Here is a 26,658-nt window from a genome sequence, read left to right as displayed (position 1 = left end):
GAGTAATGTAAAAATGTTTTGGGGAGCATTCTAAATTACAACATAGATGTTACCTTGAAAATGCATTTATCCTGAAAATAAATTGGACCTATTTAAACATGAATTACTTAAGTGAGCATATTATTCTGAATTAGGGTGGGATGAGAAGTATTTTTGGTGTAAACTATTCTCTCTTTCGTACACTTAGCCTAATCTGACCCCTCTTTTTCTTTCCCTGTCAAAAAAAAATGGGGAAGTAGTTTCTGGGACCGTTTTCCAGAAGTTCATAATCTGCTTTGAAATCCAGGAATTGGCATTTGGACAATGGGTTAAGGCCCAGTCTTTCAGACTGTAATGGTGGCAGATCAGAGATCATCCAAGTTCTAAAAACAGTTGGATTTTTCTGGTTAAAGAAGAGTCTTAGTGGCTGCTCTCCTAGATTGTGTACTTATACAAATCAAGACACTTTTTTACAGTTACATTTTGTAGCTCAGTGGCTAAAGGTGCAGTTAATACTGTTGAACAGACAAGATTGAAGGAAACATTAACAAACTTTCAGGAGGATGTGGATTTGCAAATGAATTTCCTTGTAGCTGAATGTAAAGTGGTGCTTTTGGATAGAAATGATGCCATATTTATGGGAAAATAAGGGTGTAAATGTGGCAAAGACATACTTGGATCTTTGATTCACAAGTTATAGCCAAACAGATTAACAAAACCGGAAATAACTGCTGACAATGTATTAGGATTCATTTCTGGAGGAGTAAAATTGAAGAATTCTATTCAAGGAAGTTATATTAAAATTATTTGAAATCTTGCCTAAACTATACTGAGTGGAGTTCTGATATCCCATATAAGGTGAAAAGTACAGAAGTATTTGCAAGAGTAATATGTGCGCTGATCAGGTACAATTATAGGTGCACAGAGGACAAAAGAGAAAATTGAGGGGTGAACTCATGGAGGTGTATTCATATAAAAGGAGTGTTGCTTATGTGCAAATTCCATTAACTCAATAACATTATTGGAGGTCGGGCTTCCACAGGTGTATAATTTTTGCTGTAAGGATACGAATCATACAGGAGCTGTAATAGTTAAATTTAGTGCTCAATATAATGAATGACTGTGATACGTCTTGGTCTATGCTTGAATATACTGGTCATTTTTGGGAAAATGTAATTTACAACTAATTAGTTAAGACAAACCAAGGTTTATCATTGGTTCTAAAAATTAGAGGCTAATTCAAATTGAGATGTGCAGAATTGTCCTGCAGATTATGTATACTTTTTATCTTTACTTGAACAGGGTCTTTTGGATCTCAAGGGCAGATTTGATCGTTTCCTTCAAGATTCATTCAACAATGATCGTCTTTTTAAACAGACCATTGCTGGTGACTTTGAATACTTTCTTAACCTCAACTCCAGGTCCCCAGAATATTTGTCACTATTTATTGATGACAAACTTAAAAAAGGAGTAAAAGGTGTAAGTATTTCTCCCTTGTCATTTTCATTTAATGTGTTTTTCAGGAGCACATCAACCTGGAATGAATGTGCACAGATTGCAGTGGCTGAAAAACTAATGTATTTACATAGGGAGACCAGATGGGATAGGGTTATCTTCTATTGGAGCAGCAAAGGTCAAGGTATTTTAATAAATGTTCAGAATCGTGTCGTTTTGATAGTCATTAGGGTTTAGTAACTGAGAAGATGCATTAAAAATCTCTTATCTCATTTTTTGTTAATTTATTTTATATAGCTAATAGCATCCACAATGCACTATTTGAACGCATGATAGAATTATATTTAATAGCCAAAAAAATTTGGGCAGATACTTGAAGAGGCCCATTTTGCATAGATACAGAGAAGATTGGGGTAGTGTTTTGATTAGCTCTTAATTCTTTGAAGCTGTATTGATGAAAGAGTCTTTGGAGTGGAGTAAACTGAGGACAGGATCAATGTCAGGGGGATATAAGTAAATCTTGATAATGGAAAACCTACCATAAGTCACAGTGGTCCAAATCGCAGACTTCTGTGCTGTATCACTTGGTAATATCAACAATGCAAGTTTTTAAACATTGGATGTATGATTCTTATGAGATCTTCAATTCTGCCTCACCACATGAATGGGGGATATACAAAACACTTCGGATATGATGTCAGTCTTCAAACTTCAAATAGCTTTGCCAAAAGTAATTAATTTTATTGAGTGCATATGTTTTTCACAACCAATAACTGAGTTGCAGTAAGCTTAAAATATAGGATATCTGTGCTTGGAAACTGGATAAATTAACATGCTATTTTTCTTTCTTAATTTTGACTTCTGTGTGTTGTTTGAAAGCAAATGTCACAGTGTGGACAATTTCAGTTTTCAAACTTTTGAACTGAAGTTTCCCTCAAACTTTTGAACTGAAGTTTCCCTCAAACTTTTTAATCACACTGTCAAGATTACATTTTAATTTTTTTGACAGTTGCATTTGCCAGTAAACATTTTGCTGAGCCATTTCAGGCTGTTCATTCCATTGTTCCTGTTCCCCTTGGGGGGGTTGGAGGAGCTCCATTTTTGCATGAGCAAGAGCTTCTGTGACCCTGCCAAACTTAATCAAGTTCTATACTTCAGTTTTTACTGCTGCAATTTATTTTTGATAACATGATATTCTTAATTCTCAATTACTCCTTCATTTTTGTATACTTTCCTATACAACATAGAACAGTACAGCACAGGGACAGGCCCTTTGGCCCACTCTGTTGTGCCGAACTAATTAGATTAATGATGCCTAATCTGTCTAGTCTCTTCTGCCTGCATTTGGTCCTTATCCCTCTATTCTCTGCATATTCATGCATACATCTAAGAGCCTCTTAAACACCTCTATTGTATCTGGCTCCATCACTGCCCCTGGCCACTATCTTTTTTTGTATATAAAAAAAACTTGCCCGACATATCTCCTTTGAACTTCCTCCCCTCTCATCTTAAATCTTAAATGGGGAGGGGGGGTGGTGGTGGTGAAGAAAGATACCAGCTGTCTACTCTGACTCTCTATTAGTGGAATGCTGTCCTTGGATTCCTGATATTTTGGTAATACAATTGGCAGATTTGTATTTTGTATTTTTGCAACTATCAAATCTTCGGTAGTTTTCCAGTTAACTGTCTAATTTTGTTTCTTGCTGTATGAGCACATGTGCCCAGTTGAAATCTCTTTAGACTATCAAAATGCTTTGAAGTTTCAGCTAGGAGTACAGTTTGCACCTGATATTGCATTGGTTTTGCTTAATGAAGTTACTGTTGAGTTTCTGAAAAACTTCATTTAGTGCAATTATAGACATGGTCTTATGAAGTAATGTCATTTTCAGTTTCAAATTAGTGTCATTGCCACTAATTGAACTGTTATTAATCTGTTTTATGTGCTTGATTTTTAATTGACCAATTAACTACTTATTTCCTTTGGAGCATAATGCCAATATCCAATTGTCAGTTGAAGCCACAAAGATATATCTTGTGCTCATCTAATTGACTGAATTTGGACACTAGAAATTAAATGCAAAGTAGTTGCTGCAAGAGAAAGTGATCAAGCTCAAGCTTTCACTGTGGACCACTAGTGGAGAGAACCAGTACTGAGCTCATTTCACCATAGGTTGCCCATGCTACTGAGTGTAGAGATGAATACTCACTGAACTGACAGTTGGCACAAATTCTCTTTTCAACTCGGAATGTGGCAAGTTTTTTGGATAGAAATTGCTTTCTATAAATGGATTTTTGAGCCACCATTAAGGAAGATACTTCAGTGTTGGGAGTTCAAAGATGAAAACTCTGCGATCTGTACCATTATTTTGTTCGCTTCTATCTGCATTTCAGTTATGTCCAGTGGAAATTTTGCAGCGAATCTACATCCACATTCTATTACCCAGCATAATGCAACTAAAATCAGAAATTCCACTTGCAACTTGTTCAAACAATGGATTTCATATTAAAACTCAATTGAACTGCTAACTCTAAGGAGGCAAATTAAGAGCTCTGATTTTAATTGTTGAAATGCGAACAACCTTGCAGATCTGTATTTAAAGGGCAATTATTTGAAATAATTAAATGCTTTGTGTTGACACAGAATTCATAAATGTTTTTAGAATATTTAATGCATGCCTGTTAAACAGACAAGATTCACAAATGTCCCTTTTTGTTTAAGTTGACAGAACAAGAAGTGGAGACTATCTTGGACAAGGCTATGGTTCTGTTCCGATTCATGCAGGAGAAGGATGTGTTTGAACGATACTATAAGCAACATTTAGCCAGAAGGCTCCTCACTAACAAAAGTGTATCTGATGACTCCGAGAAAAACATGATCTCAAAACTTAAGGTGAAGTATTAAACTATCTAATATAACATAAACTGTGACTACATTGTATTAATTATGTTCTTGCCACAAGAAACATTAGGTCTGTCTGAAAATGAAGTATTTTTCTTGCTCCAGATTACAGCATCTGCGTTCTCTTGTGTCTCTGAAATCCATTTTGACTAACTATCATCCAATCAATCTACCCTCAGTCAGCAGTAAAATGATGAAAAGTATCAAATGACATTTGTTCATTAATAATGACAGCAACTCCCAAATCTGTAATCTCTGCGATTGTGAAAGGCAAGGACAATGGTGCATGTGAAGGCCACCATCTGTGGGTTCCTCCAAGTTGCATACCACCCTGAATGGAAAATTTATCACTGTCCCTTCATTGATCTAAATCCTGGAATTCCCTAGCCAACAATACTGTAGGGAATATCTTCAACAATTAAGGATGGGCAATGAATGTTGGCCAAGCCAGCTTACACTCTCTAAAATGAATTGACAAAAATACCTTCTCTACTCGCTAAAGATCTCCTAAGTTTTATGTGCAGTATTTAGAAAATACATTGTGAGAGGGAACAAAAAAATTAATGCATGCAAAAATTATACAGCAAATCAACTACTTAATGGGAAAAACATTGTCCTCTGAAGTTGTGCAGGTTATCTTAAGTAACAAAATACAGTGAAAGCTGTGTGAATTAAAGCTGAAAAAACGTACTGAAAAAAGAGCTTATGGAAATCTGCTTTACAGCTGTCAGTTTTGTTTGATTATGCAAGTTTTACAATTTTTCAGATTGAATTTGCAAAATGTAAAATTTGAATAACAGCTGCATTGGTGCTGCTTCCTGCACGTGTAGAACTCTTTAAATATTTTCACTTGACCAGCAACTTCCACCCTGTCCTCAAAATCAACTGGACTATTTCTGACACTTCCTTTTCTCTTTCTGAATCTCTGTCTCTATTTTGGGAGACTAAACTATCCATCAATATCTACCATAAACCTACGGACTCCTACAACTACCTGAACCCCATATCCTCCCATCCTTCCTGTAAGGATGCCAATCCCTTCCCTCAGTTTCTCAGTCTCCACCACATCTCCTCTCAGGATGATGCTTTCCACTTTAGAAGTTATGAAAGTTCCTCCCCCTTCAGAAATTCCCCCTTGCTGTAGTTGATGGTGACCTCACATGCATTTTGTCCACTTCCTGTACATGTGCTCTTATGCCCTCTCTCCCCAGACAGAACAGAGCTGAGGAGTTCCTCTGGTCCTTGCCTTTTACCCCATTAACCTCTGTATCTTGCACATGATCCTTAGCCACTTCAGCTGCCTCCACAGGATCCCGCCATGATCCACATCTTCCCCTCTTCTCCATTCATTTCTTCCCACCCAGTCCCTTGGCACTACCCCCTGTGACCATAGAAGGTACAACACTTATCCTTCACCACCATCCAGGGACCTAAACAGCTCATCCAGGTGAAATAGAGATTTGCGTGCACCTCCTCCAACATTGTCTGTTGTATTTGCGATGTGGCCTCCTTTACATTCTCAAGACCAAGCATAGATGAGGCAACCAATTTGCAGAGCACCTGCTCTCTGTCTGCAACAGCTATCTTAAGCTTCTGGTTGCATGTCATTTCAGCTCCCCTTCCCATTGCCATACCAACCTGTCTGTCCTCTGCCTTCTCCGCTGCTGCAGTGAGGCCACATGCAAACAGCATCTCACTCCTATTCTGCTTGGGTAGCAAACAAACCAATGGCATGAACGTTGAATTTTCCAATTTCAGGTAATCCACTCCTCGTGGGTTCCTTTCCCACTCCATGAGTCAGCCCTTTCCTTTGTTCACCTTTTCCATAATTCCCCTGCCCCTCCCCAACGTTACCTAAACTCATCACCCTCTTGAACCTGGTTCCCTTTGCCCATCACCCACATACCTATCTATCTAGGTGTTTTCTCCGTCGTTTAACTTTTATCATCCCCTTTCCCCACCTGGTTCAATTGGTTCCGTCTGCCCATCATTTTTCCCTTATCTGGTTCCACCTATCACCTACCAATCTCGGTCTCTACCCTTCTCCCTCCCCTCTTCCACCCGGCTCCATTTGCCTATATTTTTTCTTGTGTTTCCCCCATTACTCAATTCTTCCTCTCCTCCCTCCCCACCTGGCTTCATCTGCCAATCATTTCCCCCCATCTGGTTCTACCTACCAGCCTCTGTCTCATCCCTCCCTCTCATGTCTATATACTGTCTATCTTTCCTCTACGTACTCATTCTTGTTGCAGGGTCTCGATCGGTAACATCAACCATCCCTTTGCCTCTACAGGTGCTGCTCGAGTTCTTCCAGCAGTATATTTTTTGCATAAAATTTCTTGCAGTGGGATGAAATAGGGACACTCTGTTATGAACTTTAAATTGTTTGGACAGTCAACAACCTTATTGTGTGAAGTTAATTCATTTCCAGTTTCTGCTAATTTAAGTACAGTCTGTTTTACTGCAAAAATTCCAGTGCATGAAATATCGCTACTTTGTCATAAGACTTTTTCTAACTTTAAAATGTTTTAAAGACTTTTTTTTTGTCCATAGTTAAATACCCATGTTAATAATATTAATGAATAACAGTGCTTGATAGATTATACTCATTTCCACATCTTTTCTACCATTTTTAACTGGACCCAGTGTTCTTCATTTGATTGATCATTGTGTGCAAACATACAAATTAGCAGCAGGAGTAGGCCACTTGGACCATCCATCCTGCTATGCCATTCAGTAAGATCATGGTTGATCTGATTGCAAGTTAAACTCTTCATTTCAGTCTCCCTTTGTAAACTTTCACCCCCTTTCTTTTCAAGCATCTATTTGCCTCTGCCTAAAAAATGTAATCAAAAATTCTGTTTCCACTGCCTTTTTTTTTAGGAAGTGTTTTCCAAAACTCAAAACCTTTTGGGAGAAAAAAAATTGCATTATCTCTATATTAAATGGGCTAACCCTTATTTTTAAACAGTGGCTCTCATTCTAGATCTCTCCATGAGTACAAACATCCTCTCCACATCCACTCTGAAGCCCTTTGGGACTTGATTGAAATGTACAATATCCTTTCTCTTTTAAACTCTAGCAAATAGAACCTTTCCTTGATGGACAGTTTGCCCATTCCAGATATTAGTCCAGTAAAACTTTCGACTTCTTCCAATGCATTGATACCCTTAAGAACTGAACATAAATAATTTAACTATTAAGATATGCTTAACCAACAGCTTTCAAAATGTGACTTCCAGTTCTCAAAGCTTTTTTTTTAAATCTTAAAATGGCATCTTCATGATTATTTAGATGTCTGCTTCTCTAAAGTCATGTGAATTTTTTTTTGCATTAGTTTCCACATAATTCTGATTAATTTAAATGTTAGGATATTCAAAGTTGCATATCATTCAATTAGTAAAGCTTTTTTTTCCTTTGAAAGCAACAAAGAGTTGATTTCTTTTCATGAAATTTGTATTGAAAACGTATTTTAAATATCTTTTTTCTTCAGACGGAGTGTGGCTGCCAGTTCACATCCAAACTGGAGGGAATGTTCAGAGACATGAGTATCTCAAATACAACAATGGATGAATTCCGACAGCATTTACAAACTACAGGGGTGAGGAGGTGTTTTAGTTAAGTGCTGAGTGAAGTTAGGGGAACGTGGGCAGTTCTAATTAATTTAAAAGTTTCAAATTTGGTACAATCTTTTGGGTTTGTTACCTATCAGCTGCTTATACCCTTTAATTTTGTCATGATAGAGATTATATAATTAGAAGTGCAGGTTTTTTGAATTCTGTAATCTTTGACTACCTTTCTCCACTAGTATCTATCACTGCATTCTTTTTAAAAATATAATTATCATTAATCATGATTTTTGTATTAAAGCTTGCCCTAAAAGCTTAAATTCTGTAATGATGTATAGAGTAGCTTTAAGGCTTGTATTTTACATATTCATTTTGTTGCTGAATATATTTATTATTAATATACAAAATTATATTTTGCACATATAACTGCAGAAACATGTAAGAATGTGCTGTCCTCTTGATCCTTTTATTCTTCAGGTTTCTCTAGGAGGTGTTGACTTGACAGTAAGAGTTCTGACTACAGGTTATTGGCCAACACAGTCTGCTACACCAAAATGTAACATCCCCCCAGCACCACGACATGCATTTGAAGTCTTTAGAAGGTAAAGCTTTGTCATAGGGCATAGTACAGTTCAGCGCAGCAACAGGCCCTTCGATCCACGATATCTATGCCAACTAAACCCATCTGCTGGCACAAGGTCCATATCCCTCTATTCCCTTCCTATTCATGTGTCTGTCCAAATGCCTCATTGTATCCTCTTCCAACACTGCCCTTGGCAGTGCATTCCAGCTCTCTCTCTGTAAAAAGAAAAGAAAACTTGCCTCGTAAGTCTCCTTTAGACTTTACCCCCCTCACTTTAAAGCTGTGCCCTCAAGTATTTGATATTTCTACCCTGGAGGGAAAAAACCTCTGACTGTCTACACTATGGCTCTCATAATTTTAGATACTTCTGTCAGGTTGCCCCTCAGCCTTCACTGCTCCAGAGAAAGCAATCCAAGTTTGTGTAACCTCTCCATATAGATAATACTCTCTAAACCAGGTCACACCCTGGTTAACCTCTTTTGTACCCTCTCCAAAGCCTCCACATCTTTTAATGTGGTGACCAAAACTAAACTTTTAAATACTCTTAAAGAGAGCATTTTACTGTTCAAATGCATGATGGCTTTGTTGCGCTTTTAATATTGCAATAACATGAGATTTTATGGTTATAAATCCCAACGTAAAAATTAATAGTTGGGTAAACCAAGTGGTTGCCTGATCATGGAAAAATCTTTGTTTTTACTATTATTACCATGCTTAGAATGTAGAATTACAAAATTTAACTTGTCTTTTGTAACAAAAAATTATGGCCTAATCTATTTTGTGTAATCTCTTTTAATTCTATTTATAAAATTAGTTGATTCTGATTTACAATATTATATGTCATTACTCCAGTATAATTTTGTGGTAATGATAAATATGATGGTGGAAATGACCAGAAGAACATTTTCCAGTAACAGAGTACTTTCTGATTCAAATAGAGGTTAAGGTTAAAAGAATTTTCATAAAATTAGGAGTTAAAATCATTTTAGTTCATCTGTCGAAATGTACTGATAGAAGTGCAGAACTTAATATTCCTTTCGCACTTAGTGCTAAGCATGCTCTCCACAAATTTACTGTCATTTTTCTCAGTCATCTGCCAATGACCTGATTTCACTTCTCGGCACACCTGATATATTAACATTTTGGATTGATGAAGAGCCTTCATTTTAGGTCAAAAATCACAATCTTTCAAAGAAGTGTTTGCAGGCCATCATAACAAGATGGAAAGTGAGAAAACCTGCATTGTTAAGCAAGTGTTATTTTAATAGTCATAGGACAGTGCAATGCCTATGTGGCCAAAGTTAGCCAAGAATAGACTAAATCTTTAGTGACTTCTGCAGTGTTTTAATTCTTGAATATAACCATGCAGAAGTGTTTTAAAATCTTTTGCCTTTATTCATTTCCACTGGCAGCTTCACGGGCTTTTGAAAGTGCTGAATATTTTTGTTTTCATCATAGATTCTATTTGGCAAAGCACAGTGGTCGACAGCTCACACTCCAGCATCACATGGGTTCAGCGGATCTAAATGCTACTTTCTATGGACCTGTGAAAAAGGCAAGTACTTTAAGAATATTGGAAGCAAGGTTGCGAATATTGCCAGGGACTTTGATCTTTGAAGATACTTATTTGAGTATTTGGAATTCAATCATTTGATTCATTTTATTAAGAATAAACTATGAAAACTGTATAGTAAACCCCATATAAATTTAATTTAAATCACACCAGAACCCACAAGGGGTAGCCCGTATTAGTTTTATTAATGAATAGCAAGCCAACTTGAAATGTGAATATTGGTATTGGTTTGTTATTGTCGCTTGTACCGAGGTACAATGAAAAGCTTGTCTTACAAACCGATTGTACAGGTCAATTCATTACATAGTGCAGTTACATTGAGTTAGTACAGAGTGCATTGAGGTAGTACAGGTAAAAACTGTAACAGTACAGAGTAAAGTGTCACAGCTACAGAGAAAGTGCAGTGCAATAAGGTGCAAGGTCACAACAAGGTAGATCATGAGGTCATAGTCTATCTCATTGTATAAGGGAGTTGTTCAATAGTTTTATCACAGTGGGGTAGAAACTGTCCTTAAGTCTGGTGGTACGTGTCTTCAGGCTCCTGTATCTTCTACCCGATGGAAGAAGAGAGAAGGGAGAATGTCCCGGGTGGGTGAGGTCTTTGATTATGCTGGCTGCTTCACCAAGACAACAAGAGGTAAAGATGGAGTCCAAGGAGGGGAGGCTGGTGTCTGTGATGTGCTGGGCTGTGTCCACAACGCTCTGCAGTTTCTCGCGGTCCTGGGCAGAGCAGTTGCCGTACCAAGCTGTGATACATCCAGATAGGATGCTTTCTATGGTGCATCTGTAAAAGTTGGTGAGAGTCAAAGGGGACAAACCAAATTTCTTTAGCCTGCCGAGGAAGTAGAGGTGCTGGTGAGCTTTCTTGCACATGGCTTCTACATGATTTGACCAGGACAGGCTGTTGGTGATGTTCACTCCCAGGAACTTGAAGCTCTCAACCCTTTCGACTTCTGCACCATTGATGTGGACAGGTGCATGTACACCGCCCACTTTCCTGAAGTCAATGACCAGCTCTTTTGTTGACATTGAGGGAAAGGTTGTTGTCATGACACCATTCCACTAAGCTCTCTATCTCCTTCCTGTACTCTGACTCATCGCTGTTTGAGATAGGCCTACAACGTGGTATCACCTGCAAACTTGTAGATGGAGTTAGAGCAGAATGTGGCCACACAGTTATGAGTGTAATTGGTAAATGATACCAAATCAGGAGGGATGTTCAAAGTTTGCGATGAGTCAGTTTTGTTTTACTTCTTGGAAGCATGTGCCAAAGCAAAAACAATGGGTAAGTTAAAGGCAACAAAGAACTAAAGTACAAAATATATTGACAAAAAGTAAAGCAGATCCTAATGATAGTCATAAAATTTGGAGTAAAAGCCACAAAAATGAGGCACTTTGAGAAGAAACTTACGTGGGATAGCAAAATAAAATGCATCATAGTTATGTTAGGAAAATGAATGCTCAGGATCAATGTGGACTCAATGAAAACTGCATATTGATGGTATTTTAAGTCGTGGGTGGGGGGGGGGGGGGGGGGGGGGGGAAGGAAGGAAAATAGCTTGTTGAATGTTTACTTGTTAGAATTTCCAGTAGAGGAATAGTATAGTATCCCAAGGAAATAACACTGAATCAGGAGTGGACACTCATCCTAATTAATATAACAGGAATAACAGCCACGAAGAAATTGGCAGTAATGCATAAAACATCTATGGACTGGAATCATTTCTGTTTAAAAGTTTTGAAGGAAGTAGGTGAATACATTGCAGACGCACGAACCATAATCTTTCATGATTCCTAATTAAAAAAACAGTTCCTTTACAGTGGAAAATTCTGTATGTCATCTCTCAGTTTAACAAAGGTGATAGAGAGAATTAAGGAATTAAAGACCAGATAACCTAACATGTGTCACCAGGAATTTATAATTAAGAGTAGACAAAGAAAATCTAAGAGCAGGGGTAGCCCTTCAGCCCTTCGATCCTGCTGATCATCCATATCCAGTCTGGTGTTCCAGCTTTCTCCCCAATCCATTGATCCCTGAGGAAGAATACCTAACTTTCCCTTGAATATATTTTCTGATTGGCTTCAACTGCTTTTGGTGGTAGGGAATTCTACAGGTCCACCATTCTCTGAGAGAAGAAATTTCTCCTCATCTCAGTCTTTAATGGCTTGCCACATCCTTTGACTGGTACTGGACTCTCCAGATCATCAGGAGCATCCTTCCTGCATCTACTGTTGAAAATAAGCCTTGCAGACTGTGTTTGTTGTATGATAACTCCGTACATTCACAATTTGCACATACATTGTCAAATGCCATCCCAGCTTTGGCAATGTCTGCTGAGTCAGGTGAACCTATCCACCATCTGAAGGTAGACTTTGATCATTAAGCAGCTGTGCATAAGGTTTACTTGATGCAGGCTGGTCCATTGCTTTCAGTGTCTTGTTGATTGAGACCAAACTTGTCACAAGGTGAAGAGAAATGGTCACACTTTGTTGCATATCAGGCTCTGCCATCCAGGAAACAATCTTCAGTGAATAGAAGATCCCAAACAGCCAGTTCCTTTTAACAAAATTTTCACCTATAGCTTCAAATTTAAGACTTTGGTATCTGATGTTAATCCCAGTGTCAGTGTCCCAATGTCAGGAGGTATCTGTTAGCGTGGCACTTAACAATACTGAAGAAGGTTAGTGCAGACATGCAGCCCTCCATGATTTCATTTGATCTGGTTCAGATGACTCTCAATCCTCCACAGCATGAGCAGGCATCCTAATCTAGACTTGTCAAATTATTGCAATAAATTTCTCAAGATAATTGACTTTTTCCATGATCCTCAAGTCCCACACACCTGATTGTATCTAACCCATCCATATTTTCATCCCAGTCATTTTATTAATATATCTCAAACAGCAGAGGTCCCAGTATTGATCCCTGTGGAACATTTAGTCACAGACCTCCAGCCAGACCCATTGACCACTACCCCATCTTCTATAAGCAAGCCAGTTCTGAATCCAAACAGCCAAGTCACCATGAAACCCATGCATCTTAATCTTGTAGATGAGCCTACCATGAGGGGCCTTGTCGAATGCCTTACTAAAATCCATGTAGACAATATCTGCTACTCTACCTTCATTAATCACCTTTGTCACCTCCTCGCAAAACTCAGTCAAATTAGTAAGCCATAATCTGCCCTGCACAAAGACATGCTGACTGTCCCTAATCAGGCCATGCTCTTCCAAATGTTTATAAATCCTATCCCTAAGAATCCTCTCCAATAGCTGGCCTACCACTGGTGTGAGACTCAACGATTTTCAGGATTATCCCTATTTCCCTTCTGGAACAAAGGAACAACATTGGTTTACTTACTAGTCCTTCAGGACCTTAGTCTGTGACTAGAGAGGACACAAAGTCATGAGATTGCTGGTCAAGACCCCAGCAATCTCATCTCTTGCCTCTCTCAATAACCTGGGGTATATCCCATCAGGCCCTGTGGATCTGAGGGGCAAGTTTTTCAGAGGTTGGTGGGTATATGGAACAAGCTGCCACAGGAGGTGCTCGTGCTAGGTACAATTACAGTGTTTTTTAAAAAAAACATTTGGGCAGGTTTACAGATGGGAAAGGTTAAGAGGGATATGGGCCAATTGCAGGCAATCTTCTATTAGTGGTGATTAGCTTAGGAGGGTATCTTGGTTGGCAAGGATGAGCTAGGCTAAAGGGCCTGTTTCCATGCTGTGTAACTCTATGAAATCTCTGAAATTTTTAAGTTGGCTGCAAAATTGGCTGAGTGACAATTTCTGAGACTGAGGGCAGGGATATTGAGCAAGTACGCAAATAGGTACGATATGACTAGTGGTGTTCCACAGGGATGTGTTGAAGATGTGACAATTTGGCATACTTAAAAGTTGCCTAATAAGATAAAAAAACAACGTAATCAACTTTGTCAGTCATACAAAGTAGGTGGCATTCTAATTAAGTTTAAATAAAATGGTAACTTGCAAAGACATTTGTTAATAATAAGGAAAATCTCTAGCAATGCAAGAGTACCATGATGGACCTGAAAGATAAAAGTTTTTTTTAAGTAATAAAAAGCTAGGAGCTGTAAAGGTCCAAAAACTTGAGGAATAGGGGTAGTGGAGAGCAGGGAAAGATCTGTATCCATCAATAAATCACCATGCACAAGTAAACTTTCAAAAAAGCTAATTGACAGCCCGTTCTATATTGCAAACCTTTCTGGCACCACAACATGCCAAGAATGTTTTGATCTTGGAAGGAACATGACAGATTTAATAAAATGTGGGGATTTTATTAAGAGTACAAATTACTGTCTTCTGTTTTAAGTCCAACTTGATGCCCTTGAGTTTGCCTACATCAAAATCCATTTGCCAAAGATCTGTCTTTACACGTATTGTTTAAAAAAAAATGTCTTTACAAGTTTTCCTGAGGAATTAGTAGATCATCCAAACGTTCATGAAATTAAGGAGTATTTTTAGAGTAGATGGCAAGAAACTATTTTTGCTAGCTGTGGAGGCTAACATAAGGCATCTCTCTGAAAATTAGAACCAGGTCTTTCAGGAGTGTATTTGGGGAAATGCTTCAAGATGTAAAGGATGGTAGAAATTTGAAACGTTCAGTGCTCTCGATGTGGCCACTTCTACCCCACTGATACAAGTGCAGACTAGTTAACTGCTTTGCTGAGCACCTGTGCTGTGTCTGCAATAGACATCTTGGGCTCCCAGTTGCAGGCCATTGTCAACTCCGCACCCCATTCCCACACTGCCCTGTCTGTCCTCTGTCTCCTCCAATGCCAAGGTGAGGCCAAATGCAAACTGCAGAAACAGCACCTCATATATTCCGCCTGGGTATTCTCCAACCCAACAGCATGAACATCGAATTCTCCAATTTCAGATAACCCACACACCCCTGCTCTTTTCTCTCTCCTCCTGATCCACTGACTGTCCCTTTGCCTCTATAGATGCTGCCTCACCTGCTGAGTTCCTCCAGCAGCTTGTTTTATGTTGCTATAACATTATATCTGTCTTTTAAAGAATACAAGGAACTCATTTTTCCTTACTTGAAATCTTTTATAGCACTGTTTTGCAGGTCTGCTAATATTTAAACAATGTTTTGGATTATTTACATTTAAAATCACAATTACTGAACTGGAGTTTGTTAATTTTAGTGATAAATATGTTGAAGTGCAAAGCCCAATTTTATGTCATTTTTAAGCTGGCTTGTAAGTGTTCAATATTTCATTGTCCTAGAAAAGCCTGTTATTTGCTGATGTTTTGCAAACATTGCTGCATTTCTTTAACCTGTATTAAAGAAATGCTTCAATGGCATTGTTGAATGTTTGTCATGATTGCATCACTTTTTTTTCCAAACAGGAAGATGGCTCGGAGGTTGGAGTAGGTGGAGCTCAAGTAACTGGTTCAAATACCAGAAAGCACATATTACAAGTATCTACCTTCCAGATGACTATATTAATGTTATTCAACAACAGAGAAAAATACACATTTGAGGTGAGACTAGGATATGGCATAATGTGCATATTAAAGCATATCCTAATTAGACAAGCTCATCTAATTGCTGTAGGTGAGCTCATGCTTCCTGTTGAAATGATGATGCATGTATTTTAATAGCAAGGCACTTAAGTAAGAACCAATAGCTGTTCGGTTGCTGCTATGGTATACTGGGTTCTTCAGTTTGTTGCTATCTTTCCTTCTTAAAGCTTCAGTAAAGGCTGATCTTGTGTTATGAAAGTTTACCAACAGATAAATCTTTGTAATGTTGGTAAGTGAAACAGACTAAATTGATTCAATTTCTACAGAATGGATGTGTAGGCTATTAGACTTGAAACCAAAGTTGGAGTTGAAACTCCAAAGTAAAAAATATTGTAAAAAATCTTTATAAATAACTACTTTAATATCAGTACAAGTTATTTGCAACAAAATAAAAACATAGTTTTGGAAACATTCAGAAGGAAAACACCTTGCATAAGCTGTTCAAAAATTAGATGTTATTAATTCTAAGAAACCACAGTTACCTGAAAGATAAGGAAAATGTCAAGGAAGAACAAATGGGATGAGCTAGGAGTAATTAAGGCCAAATGCAGAATATGTGGTGATAGAACATTTAAATGAGGATGTTAGGAGTGACTGTAAAAGCCAAGGGCCATATCTATACTGACATCTACCATCCCAACAAATGAAGGCAGGTGCTGCTATGTTTCTCATGTTATTTGTAGCTCTTAATGATCATTGTTTTATTTCTTTACATACTCCACTACCTCTTTTTACCATGTAACACCATGTCATTATTCGTTCTTGCCTTCACCGTATTATAGTATCTTTATTGTTCTTTCCTCCTCCCTCCCCCACACTCCTCTACCTTGGTGCTTGCTCAAAACCTGTTATCTCTCCAGTCAATTTTGACATAAGACAATCTACCTAAAATATTAGTTGGTCCTCTTTTCTGCCAAAACATTTACAGCATTTTGTTGGCTCAGATTTCCAGCACCCTACTGTGTCTTGGTTTTTGTCAGTTATAATGCTTGCAAGCTGCCCAAAAATTTCTTTATAATGGTGTTGGAAAAAAGACCAGAAACTCAGTAAATTGCATGCTACAAGCAACAACGTCAAAGATGATTGTGAGGGGGTAGTGGTCTATCATTTCATTGCAGTTTTGTATTCCCCTTTATGCTTGTTCATATTCACTTGAGCTATTTTGATTCTTGATCCATGATTGTAAAGCTTAAGTACTCATGACTTTTCTGAGAGTAATAACGTGGATTGAAAGGAAACTGAGCATTTAATAATGAAGTGCAATTGTTAGTGTATTTTTAAAATATCATTTTATTTCCAGGAAATCCAACAGGAAACAGATATTCCTGAAAGAGAATTGGTCAGAGCTCTTCAGTCATTAGCATGTGGCAAACCAACACAACGAGTCCTTAGCAAAGAACCCAAGTCAAAAGAAATTGAGCCTGGTCATGTTTTTATAGTGAATGATCAGTTCACATCAAAATTGCACAGAGTTAAAATCCAAACAGGTTTGTTGACTTAAATTTGTTGTTTTTTCATATATATAATGGCATATTTTAGTGGGCAAATTTGAGTCCTAGTCCTTTGATTAGTTTTTCTTTAGTTTGAGTCTGTTCATTTTTCAATGCCTATTCATTTGTTGCAAGAAAATGGTCAGAATTGTGGCTGGGTGGAAGGCTTGAAATGTGTGTTAATTCTACATCCATACACTTGATTGTCAATTGTACTGCAACACATGTTTCTGCCTGCACCCATGTTAAGTTGGACAGCAAAGCTCAATGTAATTAAAATAAAAACACATTGAAGAACAGTTTCAGATGAACCAGGAGTACATCTTTTTCTTGAGATTTAAAGGAACGTTCCACTGCCATCTAAAGAACAAATTGAGTAGCAAGCTTGTACACATTCCAGTATACTCTATGTTCCTGAATGCTTGAGAGAATGCAACAAATGAGAAAATAATGGTCATTCTAGGAGTAGGTGTGGTAAGCTTGCTCCCTCAGTCTAAAATACACAATTGCAAAGCCCCTCTCCTTTCCCCGCAACCTACATCTCCCCATGGCAGCTGTGTGCCACTGATTTCTGGTTCCCATGGGACTTGTGAATTTAAGAGGTGACTATCTTTTCTGCATGCCATGTTGCAGACTGCTGGAAAATACATTATAAATGTACTGCTCCTGTTGAGATTCATGCAATCATGATTCAATGCATCTTTTGGGTTAGAAAGCGCATCAACATTGCTAATTTACTTTCAAATGAATTCTGTGGTCTTTTTGTGGAAACCTGATTTGTCGCTGATGCTTGATGCAATGTTAACAATGGGTGCAGCCGATTTCCAGGCATTAGAGTTAAGGTATGGTTATAGACTTCTGAAACTGTTGGCTTTTGTGGGGGGGGGGGGGGGGGGGGGAAGGTTCTCCAATAATCATAGGTGATTTCAATCAGTATAATCAAATCGATGGTAACCTGAAGGACGATTTCATGGAGTGTTTTTGGGATGGTTTCTTAGAACAGTATGCTGAGAAACCAACCAGGGAGCAGGCTATTTTAAATCTGATGTTATGCTGTGAGACAGGATTAATTATCTCAGTGAGGATCCCCTAGGAAAGAGTGATCATTAGCATGATAGAATTTCCAGTTAAGTTTTAGGATGAGAAACCTTGGATCTGAATGTAAATAAGAGCAATTACAATGGTATGAATACAAAGTTAGCTAAAGTGGACTTTGAAAAACAGATTAAAGGATAAGGTAGTTGATCAGCAGTGGAAGATTTAAAGAGGTATTACAGAAATTTCAGTATAGGTATATTCCATTGAGAGAAGAATACTGTGGAAGGATGCACCATCTGTGGCTAAGGAAGTTAAGTGTGGTATCAAATTGAAAGAAAAGGCATGAAAAGTTGCAAAGATTAGTCATAGGCCAAAGAGAAAGGAAATTCTTGTAGCCACCAAAGGGTGACAAAAATTTAGAGGGAGAAGGCAGAGTCTGAGAGGAATCTAGCAAATAATATAAAAACAGTAAAAGCTTCTGTATGTATATAAAAAGGGAGTAACCAGAGAAAACATTGGTCCCTTAGAGGATAAGCCTAGGAAACAAACAATGTCACAAGATACATAAAAACATTCCAATAGTGGTAGATAATCAAGAGGCTAAGAAGGGGAGAGCAGGGGGTGGGGTATGGGGAGGAGGGACAGAGGAATGAAAAAAAATCAAAATTTACAATAAATTAGCTCTGGAGGAACTCAGCCGGTCATAGTTATACAGCACAGAAACAGGCCCTTCGGCCCAACTAGTCCATGCTGACCAAGATGCCCACCAAGCTAGTCCCATTTGCCCTCATTTAGCCAATATCCCTCTAAAAGTTTCCTATCAATGTACCTACCCAAATATCTTAAAAATGTTGTTATTGTACTTGCCTTAACCGATTCTGGAGAGGACCCAGATGACTGGAAAATAGATGTAACACCCCTTTTCAAGAAGGGAGACAAATCAGGAAGCCATAGGCTAGTTGGCCAAGCATCTATCATTGGAAAAAATGTTGGACTCAAGTAACAACAGGAAAAAAAAATTAAGAAAATTGTAAGGCAATCAAGCCAAGTCAGTGGTCTTATGAAAAGGAAAGCATGTTCTTAAAGGATTTAAGAAACAGAATGGATAAAGGGGAACTAGTAGGTGAAATGAATTTGGATTTCCAGAAGGTATTTGTTAAAGTGCCACATTAATGTTTCTGCACAAGAGTGCAGGGGGTTGGAGATAATCTATAGGAGTGCATAGGGGAGCAGCCAACTAACTATGCAGTCAGTGTAGCTAGGCCATTTTTGGATTGGCAAAAAGTAATTAGTGGATTAATGGATCAGTTCTGGACCTCAACTAATTACAATCTAAATAAATAACCTGGATGAAATTACCTGTAGCCATTTTGCTGCTGGTAGAAAGCTAGGTGGGTTAGCAAATTGTGATGACACTAAGAACCTGTGTAGGACAAATATGAAGTTATCCACTTTGGGCGGTGGGGGGGGGGGGGGGGGGGGGTGGTGCGAATGAAAAGCAAATTATTAATCAAACAGAATGAGGTTGCAGATGTTACTGTGCAACAGAATCCAAGGGTCCGAGTACATGTAATATAAAGAATTGGCATGTGTTTATGGCAAGTAATTAAGAAGGATAATAGAAGGGACATGGAGTGTATGAGTAGGGAAATTTTGATACAGCTTTGAAACTACAGTACTGTTTGCAGTTTTAGGCTTCATATTTAAGGATACAGTTGCATTGGAGGCAGTACAGAGAAGGTCCACAAGATTGATTTTTGGGATGAAGGAGTTGACCTGTGGAGAAAATTTGAGAGTTTGGTCTTGTTCACTGGAGTTTAGAAGGATAAGAGTTTTTTTTTACATAGAAACATTCAAAACTTGGGGAATTGACAGGGTAGATGCTGAGGGAATATTCTCCCCTTAAGGGGCTATCTGGAATTGAAAGGGGAGGTAGTTTGAAGTTAAGGCCTTTCTTGCTTAATAGGTGATGAGGAGGAATTTCTTTTTTCAGGGTAGTAAATCTTCAGAATTCACTGTCTACAGAATGCTATGAACACGGTCATTAAATATACTAAGGTGCCAATTGATATTTGGACCACAAGGCAGTCAAAGAGTATGGGCAAAGAACGGGAAAGTCATGTTGAAGTCGAGCTTGTATCAGCCATGACCTTATTAATGATGGAGCATGATCAAGGGGGCATTTTGTTCTATTCTCGTTCCCATTTCTTGTGTTCTTATTTGGTCAATGTCCAAATTTACCATCTGTTTCTGCTCAAAAAAATTAAATCTTTTTAAGGTTCTATTAATTTACTGAGTTAGTCTTCTTGCTTTCTGTCAGCATGAGCTCTATTTTAAAGTAAGTTATTACATAAGAAAATAGTAGCAGGAGTAAGCCACTTGGTCCCTCAAGCATGCCCCACCATTCAATGTGATCATGCTGATCACCCCTAGGCCACATCTCCTCTTCTGTGCCAGTTCCCCATAGTCCTTGCAGTTCCCATTTAAATACCCCTAGCACAGCCCTCTGGGGTGGAGAATTTAAATTTCTTCTCATTTCCTTAAAGGAATGTTTACCACACATTGATTCATCTGATATTCATGTGTTGTGAATTTAGTATTATTTGATCCTTAATGCTTAAACTTGGTTATTGGATTTCACTTCCAGTTGCTGCCAAACAAGGGGAGTCTGACCCAGAGAGAAAAGAAACACGACAGAAGGTTGATGATGACAGAAAGCATGAAATTGAAGCTGCCATTGTACGCATCATGAAATCCAGGAAGAAGATGCAGCATAATGTTCTTGTGGCTGAGGTGCAAGAAATTTTAATTTTATCTTCTAAAAATACAATATCTGTAAAATGATATCTGCATACATCATTTAATGTGTTTTCATTAACGTCAAATTTCAAGATTGATATGATTAGTAAACCAGTAATTAAATTGGTGAGCACATGATGAAAACTATTGTACTATATCACTGGGACGCAGGATTTTCCCACACTAGGGCAATGCAACCTGAACCACTCGCACCACTACCAAACAGGTCTATTCTTGAAAACAAGATATCTGTAAATCTTCAACAATTTTGATGTTTATTGTAGTAGATCATACTAAAGAAATTTTAACCTTCTCCCCTCTCCATTCACAGGTGACCCAGCAGCTGAAGGCTCGTTTCTTACCAAGCCCAGTGGTAATCAAAAAAAGAATTGAGGGACTTATTGAGAGAGAATATTTGGCACGAACACCTGAGGATCGTAAAGTATACACTTATGTAGCATAAGATGCATTCAACCAGTTTATCTTCTGGACTGTATAACCGCATGAACTGGGAGGTTCGTTTTAAAAATATTAAGAAGACCTTCTCCAAATAAATTGCAGTAAGTGTACTAGATTATTCAGATCAAGCCCTCATTCCCTGTGATAATTTTGAACAAAAATGGACCCAACTTCTGGTTGCTCGCCATTTTACCCTTGTAGAGATCATCCTTAAGAGTTCCTCGGGAAAATGTGAATGTGTTTTCATTTTGTTTTCAGTACTGTAAAAAAAAAAAGGAAATAAAATCTAGAAAACGTGAAATACCATCAATAAAAATAAAATAATTGTTCAAATTTCTTTTTCCCTGATTCTCAATGTTTATGTCAAGGAATTTTTCCAAGTGTTTGGCACCTCTTTGCTTGTAACGATTGGGTATAAAAAGCTGGTTAAATGAACTGCAGCTGCCTTGCATATTGCCTTGCTTTTGCAATATTCCGCTAGGAAGAAGGCTTTAATGTAAACTCCCAGATAGTGTGCACATTTTTAAAATGGCAAAAATGTGCTTTTTAACATGCTGTATTTTACCATTGAATGCAATTTATTGCAGAATTTATTTTCAGTGGAAATCTTTGAATGGGGTCCCATTAAACTGCCTATATCATCGCTAACATTGTATACTAATTGTTTCTTTGTGTCGATGGCAAGTGCAGTCCATACCCAGTTACTTCTAAAGTTGAAGTTTTATTTTAGTGTGTATAAAATGTATAATATTTTTTTGCTGTTGTACTCACTGCTGATAGTAGCTTGTACAGGGCATTGTTTTCATCACATTACTTGTAGACAGAGGAATTCAAAATAAAAATACTGGTAAGCTAGGGAAAATCTGCATTGTACACAAGATGTATACAGTCATAATATCTATTGGGATGATTAGCCTATCTTAGTATTCATGTGAAATGAAGCATTAAGATAGATGTGACAATGCATGGAAACAACATTTTTTATATATACTGGGAGCCTTAAAGAGTAACTCTTATTTAGTTACAGTTGTGGATAAGCTGAAAGCTTGTTTCTAGTTCGCTTTTGATTTGTCTGTATCAAACAAAGCAAGACTGTCTCAGACAGTTAAAAGCACCCACACCTAGTCAAGGGAAAATCATTTCCAAGGGTGGTACTGGTTAATGACAACAATTTTTTATTTCCACAGCATTGAGAATCATATGTACCTGTGGGATGCGATGATCTAACCTTATTTCGTAAACTTTCTCTGAACTGCAGCAGAAAATCAATTTATGATATTAATTGGTAGCAGTGATTTTGTTTTTATATATAATGCATTACATGGAAACAAAATAACTACCAAATAATTGTTTCCTAGGTAATCTGCTGAAAATAAATGATGGGATAGTGGGGGCTGGGGAGCTACCTCAATAACCCTCACTTTCTCTTGAGACTTTTCAGTATATCCACAATTAAATTTGAGTTGGTCTTTTAAAGCCCCAACCAGTGCTATAAATGGAGTGAGAATGGATGCAAGTGATCCCTTCTGGGATTGAATTTTTAATTAAAAAAAAAGTTTACCAAACTTTTGAGGACACTTAATATATGCATAACTATCATAATTTATGTTTAAAAGGTTAATCTTAATGGGTTATTGATTTTTTTTAAGTTCTGAGGTTTGTTATTAGAGGTAAATGTCAGATTGTTTGCTGTACTGCTTTTTAAGGGCATATTACGATCAATCCAGTTCAGCCAACGTCTTTGTTATGATGCCAGCCAATGGAATACACATTAAAGATTCTACACTAAGTACAGAGTTGAATGTTTTGATGTGACTACTAGGAAAACACAAAGGAAATTAAGTCCATTTAAATAAAAGCTCTGACTGGAGAAATTGTTTGTACAAACTTCACCTTTTTAGGTGCTTCAGCCTGCTATTTTCTCCCATTCACTTTTTAATTAAATTATCCTAGTATAAAGATACAGAATTCCTTTCATACCAGGAAATTTCTTGTAGAATGTTTTTGTTGTTGTCTTTATTGCTAAATCTGGAATTAGCAAAGTTCAACATATGTAAAATAGAAATTAATTTGATTTAATGGGAGTCATTTCACTTCAAGTATGAAGCTTTTATGTTCATTCTCATGACATCCTTGGAATCAAGAGTCACCTTTAGCAACCTGTTGAATGCTCACTAAATTCTAAGAATTGATTATGTGAATATGTACAGTGGCATGCAAAAGTTTGGGCGCCCCTGGTCAAAATTTCTGTTACTGTGAATAGTTAAGTGAGTAGAAGATGAACTGATCTCCAAAAGTCATAAAGTTAAAGATGAAAAATTCTTTTCAACATTTTAAGCAAGATTAGTATATTATTTCTGTTTTGTACAATTATAGAGTGAAAAAAGGAAAGGAGCACCATGCAAAAGTTTGGGCACCCCAAGAGATTTGAGCTCTCATAACTTTTAGCAAGGTCTCAGACCTTCATTAGCTTGTTAGGGCTATGGCTTGTTCACAGTCATCGTTAGGAAAGGCCAGGTGATGCAAATATCAAAGCTTTCTAAATACCCTGACTCCTCAAACCTTGTCCCAACAATCAGCAGCCATGGGCTCCTCTAAGCAGCTGCATTAGCACTCTGAAAATTAAAATAAATGATGCCCACGAAGCAGGAGAAGGCAATAAGAAGATAGCAAAGCGTTTTCAGGTAGCTGTTTCCTCAGTTCGTAATGTAATTAAGAAATGGCAGTTAACAGGAACGGTGGAGGTCAAGTTGCGGTCTGGAAGACCAAGAAAACTTTCTGAGAGAACTGCTCGTAGGATTGCTAGAAAGGCAAATCAAATCCCCTGTTTGACTGCAAAAGACCTTCAGGAAGATTTAGCTGACTCTGGAGTGGTGGTGCACTGTTCTACTGTGCAGTGACACCTGCACAAATATGACCTTCATGGAAGAGTCATCAGAAGAAAACCTTTTCTGTGTCCTTACCACAAAATTCAGTGTCAGAAGTTTGCAAAGGAGCATCTAAACAAGCCTGATGCATTTTGGAAGCAAGTCCTGTGGACTGATGAAGTTAAAATAGAACTTTTTGGCTGCAATGAGCAAAGATATGTTTGGAGAAAAAAGGGTGCAGAAATTCATGAAAAGAACACCTCTCTAACTGTTAAGCGCGGGGGTGGATCGATCATGCTTTGGGCTTGTGTTGCGGCCAGTGACATGGGGAACATTCCTCTGGTAGAGGGAAGAATGAATTCAATTAAATACCAGCAAATTCTGGAAGCAAACATCACACTGTCTGTAAAAAAAAAAGAAAGCAGCTCATCTCAAGCTGAAGGTTTTGCCATGGCCCTCATAGTCTCCCCGACCTAAACATCAACGAAAATCTGTGGATAGACCTCAAAAGAGCAGTGCGTGCAAGACAGCCCGAGGATCTCACAGAACTAGAAGCCTTTGCAAGGAAGAATAGGTGAAAATCCCCCAAACAAGAATTGAAAGACTTTTAGCTGGCTACAGAAAGCGTTTACAAGCTGTGATACTCGCCAAAGGGGTGTTGCTGAGTACTGACCGTGCAGGGTGCCCAAACTTTTCCTTTGGGCCCTTTTCCTTTTTTGTGATTTTGAAACTGTAAAAGATGGAAATAAAAAAAGTAATCTTGCTTAAAGTATTAAAGAAATGTGTCATCTTTAACTTAATGCCTTTTGGAAGTCAGGTCATCTTTTACTCACTTAGCTATTCACAGTAACAGAAATTTTGACCGGGGTGCCCAAACTTTTGCATGCCACTGTACACTATTACTAATCTGGAATACATGGTGTTGTATTGTTAAAATGATTATTTGGCTTTTAAACTTTCATGTTACAGGCGCTAGATTTGACTTTAGAATTCTCAAACAAGTAACTTTTTTAAATTCAAGTCTGATTCAGTTAACTAATGTTCCTAAATCTTGGGATATGGAGAGCTGGCAAGGTCGGTGCATCTGCATTTCCCTATTTGACCTGAGAAGCTGATGGTAATTTGCTTTTTTTTGAACTACTCTGGTGGGCTCTTGCTTACCTGCTTCAGGACTTGCTCATGATAGAGCCACACATACCAGGTAACAGTGGTAGTTTCTTCACATAAAGGATGTTAATGAATGGTTGGGTTTTTAAGGCAATTGAGCAAATTCATGGAGACTTTCACTGATGCTATTTATTTAGTTATATTCATTTTTTAAATCAAAATTCTTATTTTCCCATATTCATATTTGTACTTGCAGTCTCTGGGTTATTAGCTCTACCCTCTGGTCCATTAAGACAACCTGGTAATGATCAATCAGATAGAAACCTAGTAATTTTTTCATGTGTTTATCTTCAGCCACCTTTGTTCTAGGCAACACTGTCCTGTTGTTTGTACTGAATTATTTTATAAATAACTAACTCGTGCTATCAATAGATGTTGATAGTCTGAAATTACCAAGCATCTTCAAACTTCTGCACTACACATGGGCTCTGAAAATCTAACCATGCATTATTGCTTTCATGTGACCCTGAATATTATCTCAGCACATGAAGAAATTTTATGCTGAGTGTTTCCAGAATGGATGACCCAGGATGTAAGTACTGTAAAACAGCTCAATGTATAGATTCATGCAAAAAATGATGCTGATTACCCATTTGCTGCACAAAATATAAATTCTGTTCATACAAGGCTTTTTTATTTTAGTATTTAAAACTTGTAGGCTATCATTAAAATTCTTCTAGTACTTTTGTCACAGTGCTTTGAGGCAGAACCAATAACTTAATTTACTAATAGTCTTAATTAAAATATGCAGTTGCATTTTAATAAATTAACTTGATATGTTTGTAATTTGGAGAGTTGTTAGAAATTCTATATACCATTTTAATTTATTTGCATTTTTTAAAAAGCTCTTAATCCAAGTAATTTACACCAAACTGGTTAGCCACCAAGTTGTATCATGATGTACAACCTTGTATTTCTAATCACACTTAGCGCAGGTAAATGCTGAAGTTATTTTAATAAATTTGCATCTAATGCAAATCTGTTTATTTTGCCATGAGTATAATTCCCAGTATCCTTGTTCTGCAAAGTAGTATGTTGTATTTGTTGTGCAATAAAATGCTTTCTACCCCTGTTTTGGAATACCTAGCCAATCTCTGTTCAAGACTCTTGTCCAGTTCTCTGACATTGTTCATTTTTGCTGATTTGAAATTTATTCACATATTTGCTGTAAATTCAATGATTGTGTTGCTCTAATCAAAAGTATTCTAATCGTTTTGTTATTTC

General features: G+C 37.6%; 1 protein-coding gene across 2 annotated transcripts in view; it reads left to right on the top strand.

Annotated features, from left to right (window-relative positions):
- cul3b (cullin 3b) overlaps positions 1-23,253 on the top strand; it is a 76,861-nt gene extending 53,608 nt beyond the window's left edge. The window contains exons 8-16 of one of the 2 annotated variants that reach the window (XM_052018557.1): positions 1,282-1,458; positions 4,154-4,324; positions 7,827-7,934; positions 8,380-8,504; positions 9,944-10,044; positions 15,442-15,572; positions 16,915-17,101; positions 20,790-20,935; positions 21,273-23,253. In XM_052018557.1, the coding sequence (XP_051874517.1) occupies positions 1,282-1,458; positions 4,154-4,324; positions 7,827-7,934; positions 8,380-8,504; positions 9,944-10,044; positions 15,442-15,572; positions 16,915-17,101; positions 20,790-20,935; positions 21,273-21,404 (1,278 nt within the window). In that variant the 3' untranslated portion in view covers positions 21,405-23,253. Of the gene's footprint in view, positions 1-1,281; positions 1,459-4,153; positions 4,325-7,826; positions 7,935-8,379; positions 8,505-9,943; positions 10,045-15,437; positions 15,573-16,914; positions 17,102-20,789; positions 20,936-21,272 lie in introns of both variants that reach the window. The other variant, XM_052018556.1, reaches the window with a different exon arrangement.
- The last annotated feature ends 3,405 nt before the right edge of the window (positions 23,254-26,658 follow it).

The sequence above is a fragment of the Pristis pectinata genome, chromosome 6 (genome assembly GCF_009764475.1).
Source record: "Pristis pectinata isolate sPriPec2 chromosome 6, sPriPec2.1.pri, whole genome shotgun sequence".
In the NCBI taxonomy this organism is placed as follows: Eukaryota; Metazoa; Chordata; class Chondrichthyes; order Rhinopristiformes; family Pristidae; genus Pristis; species Pristis pectinata.
Note: the sequence above shows the minus strand (reverse complement) of the source record. Positions and strands in the feature narration are given on the sequence as shown.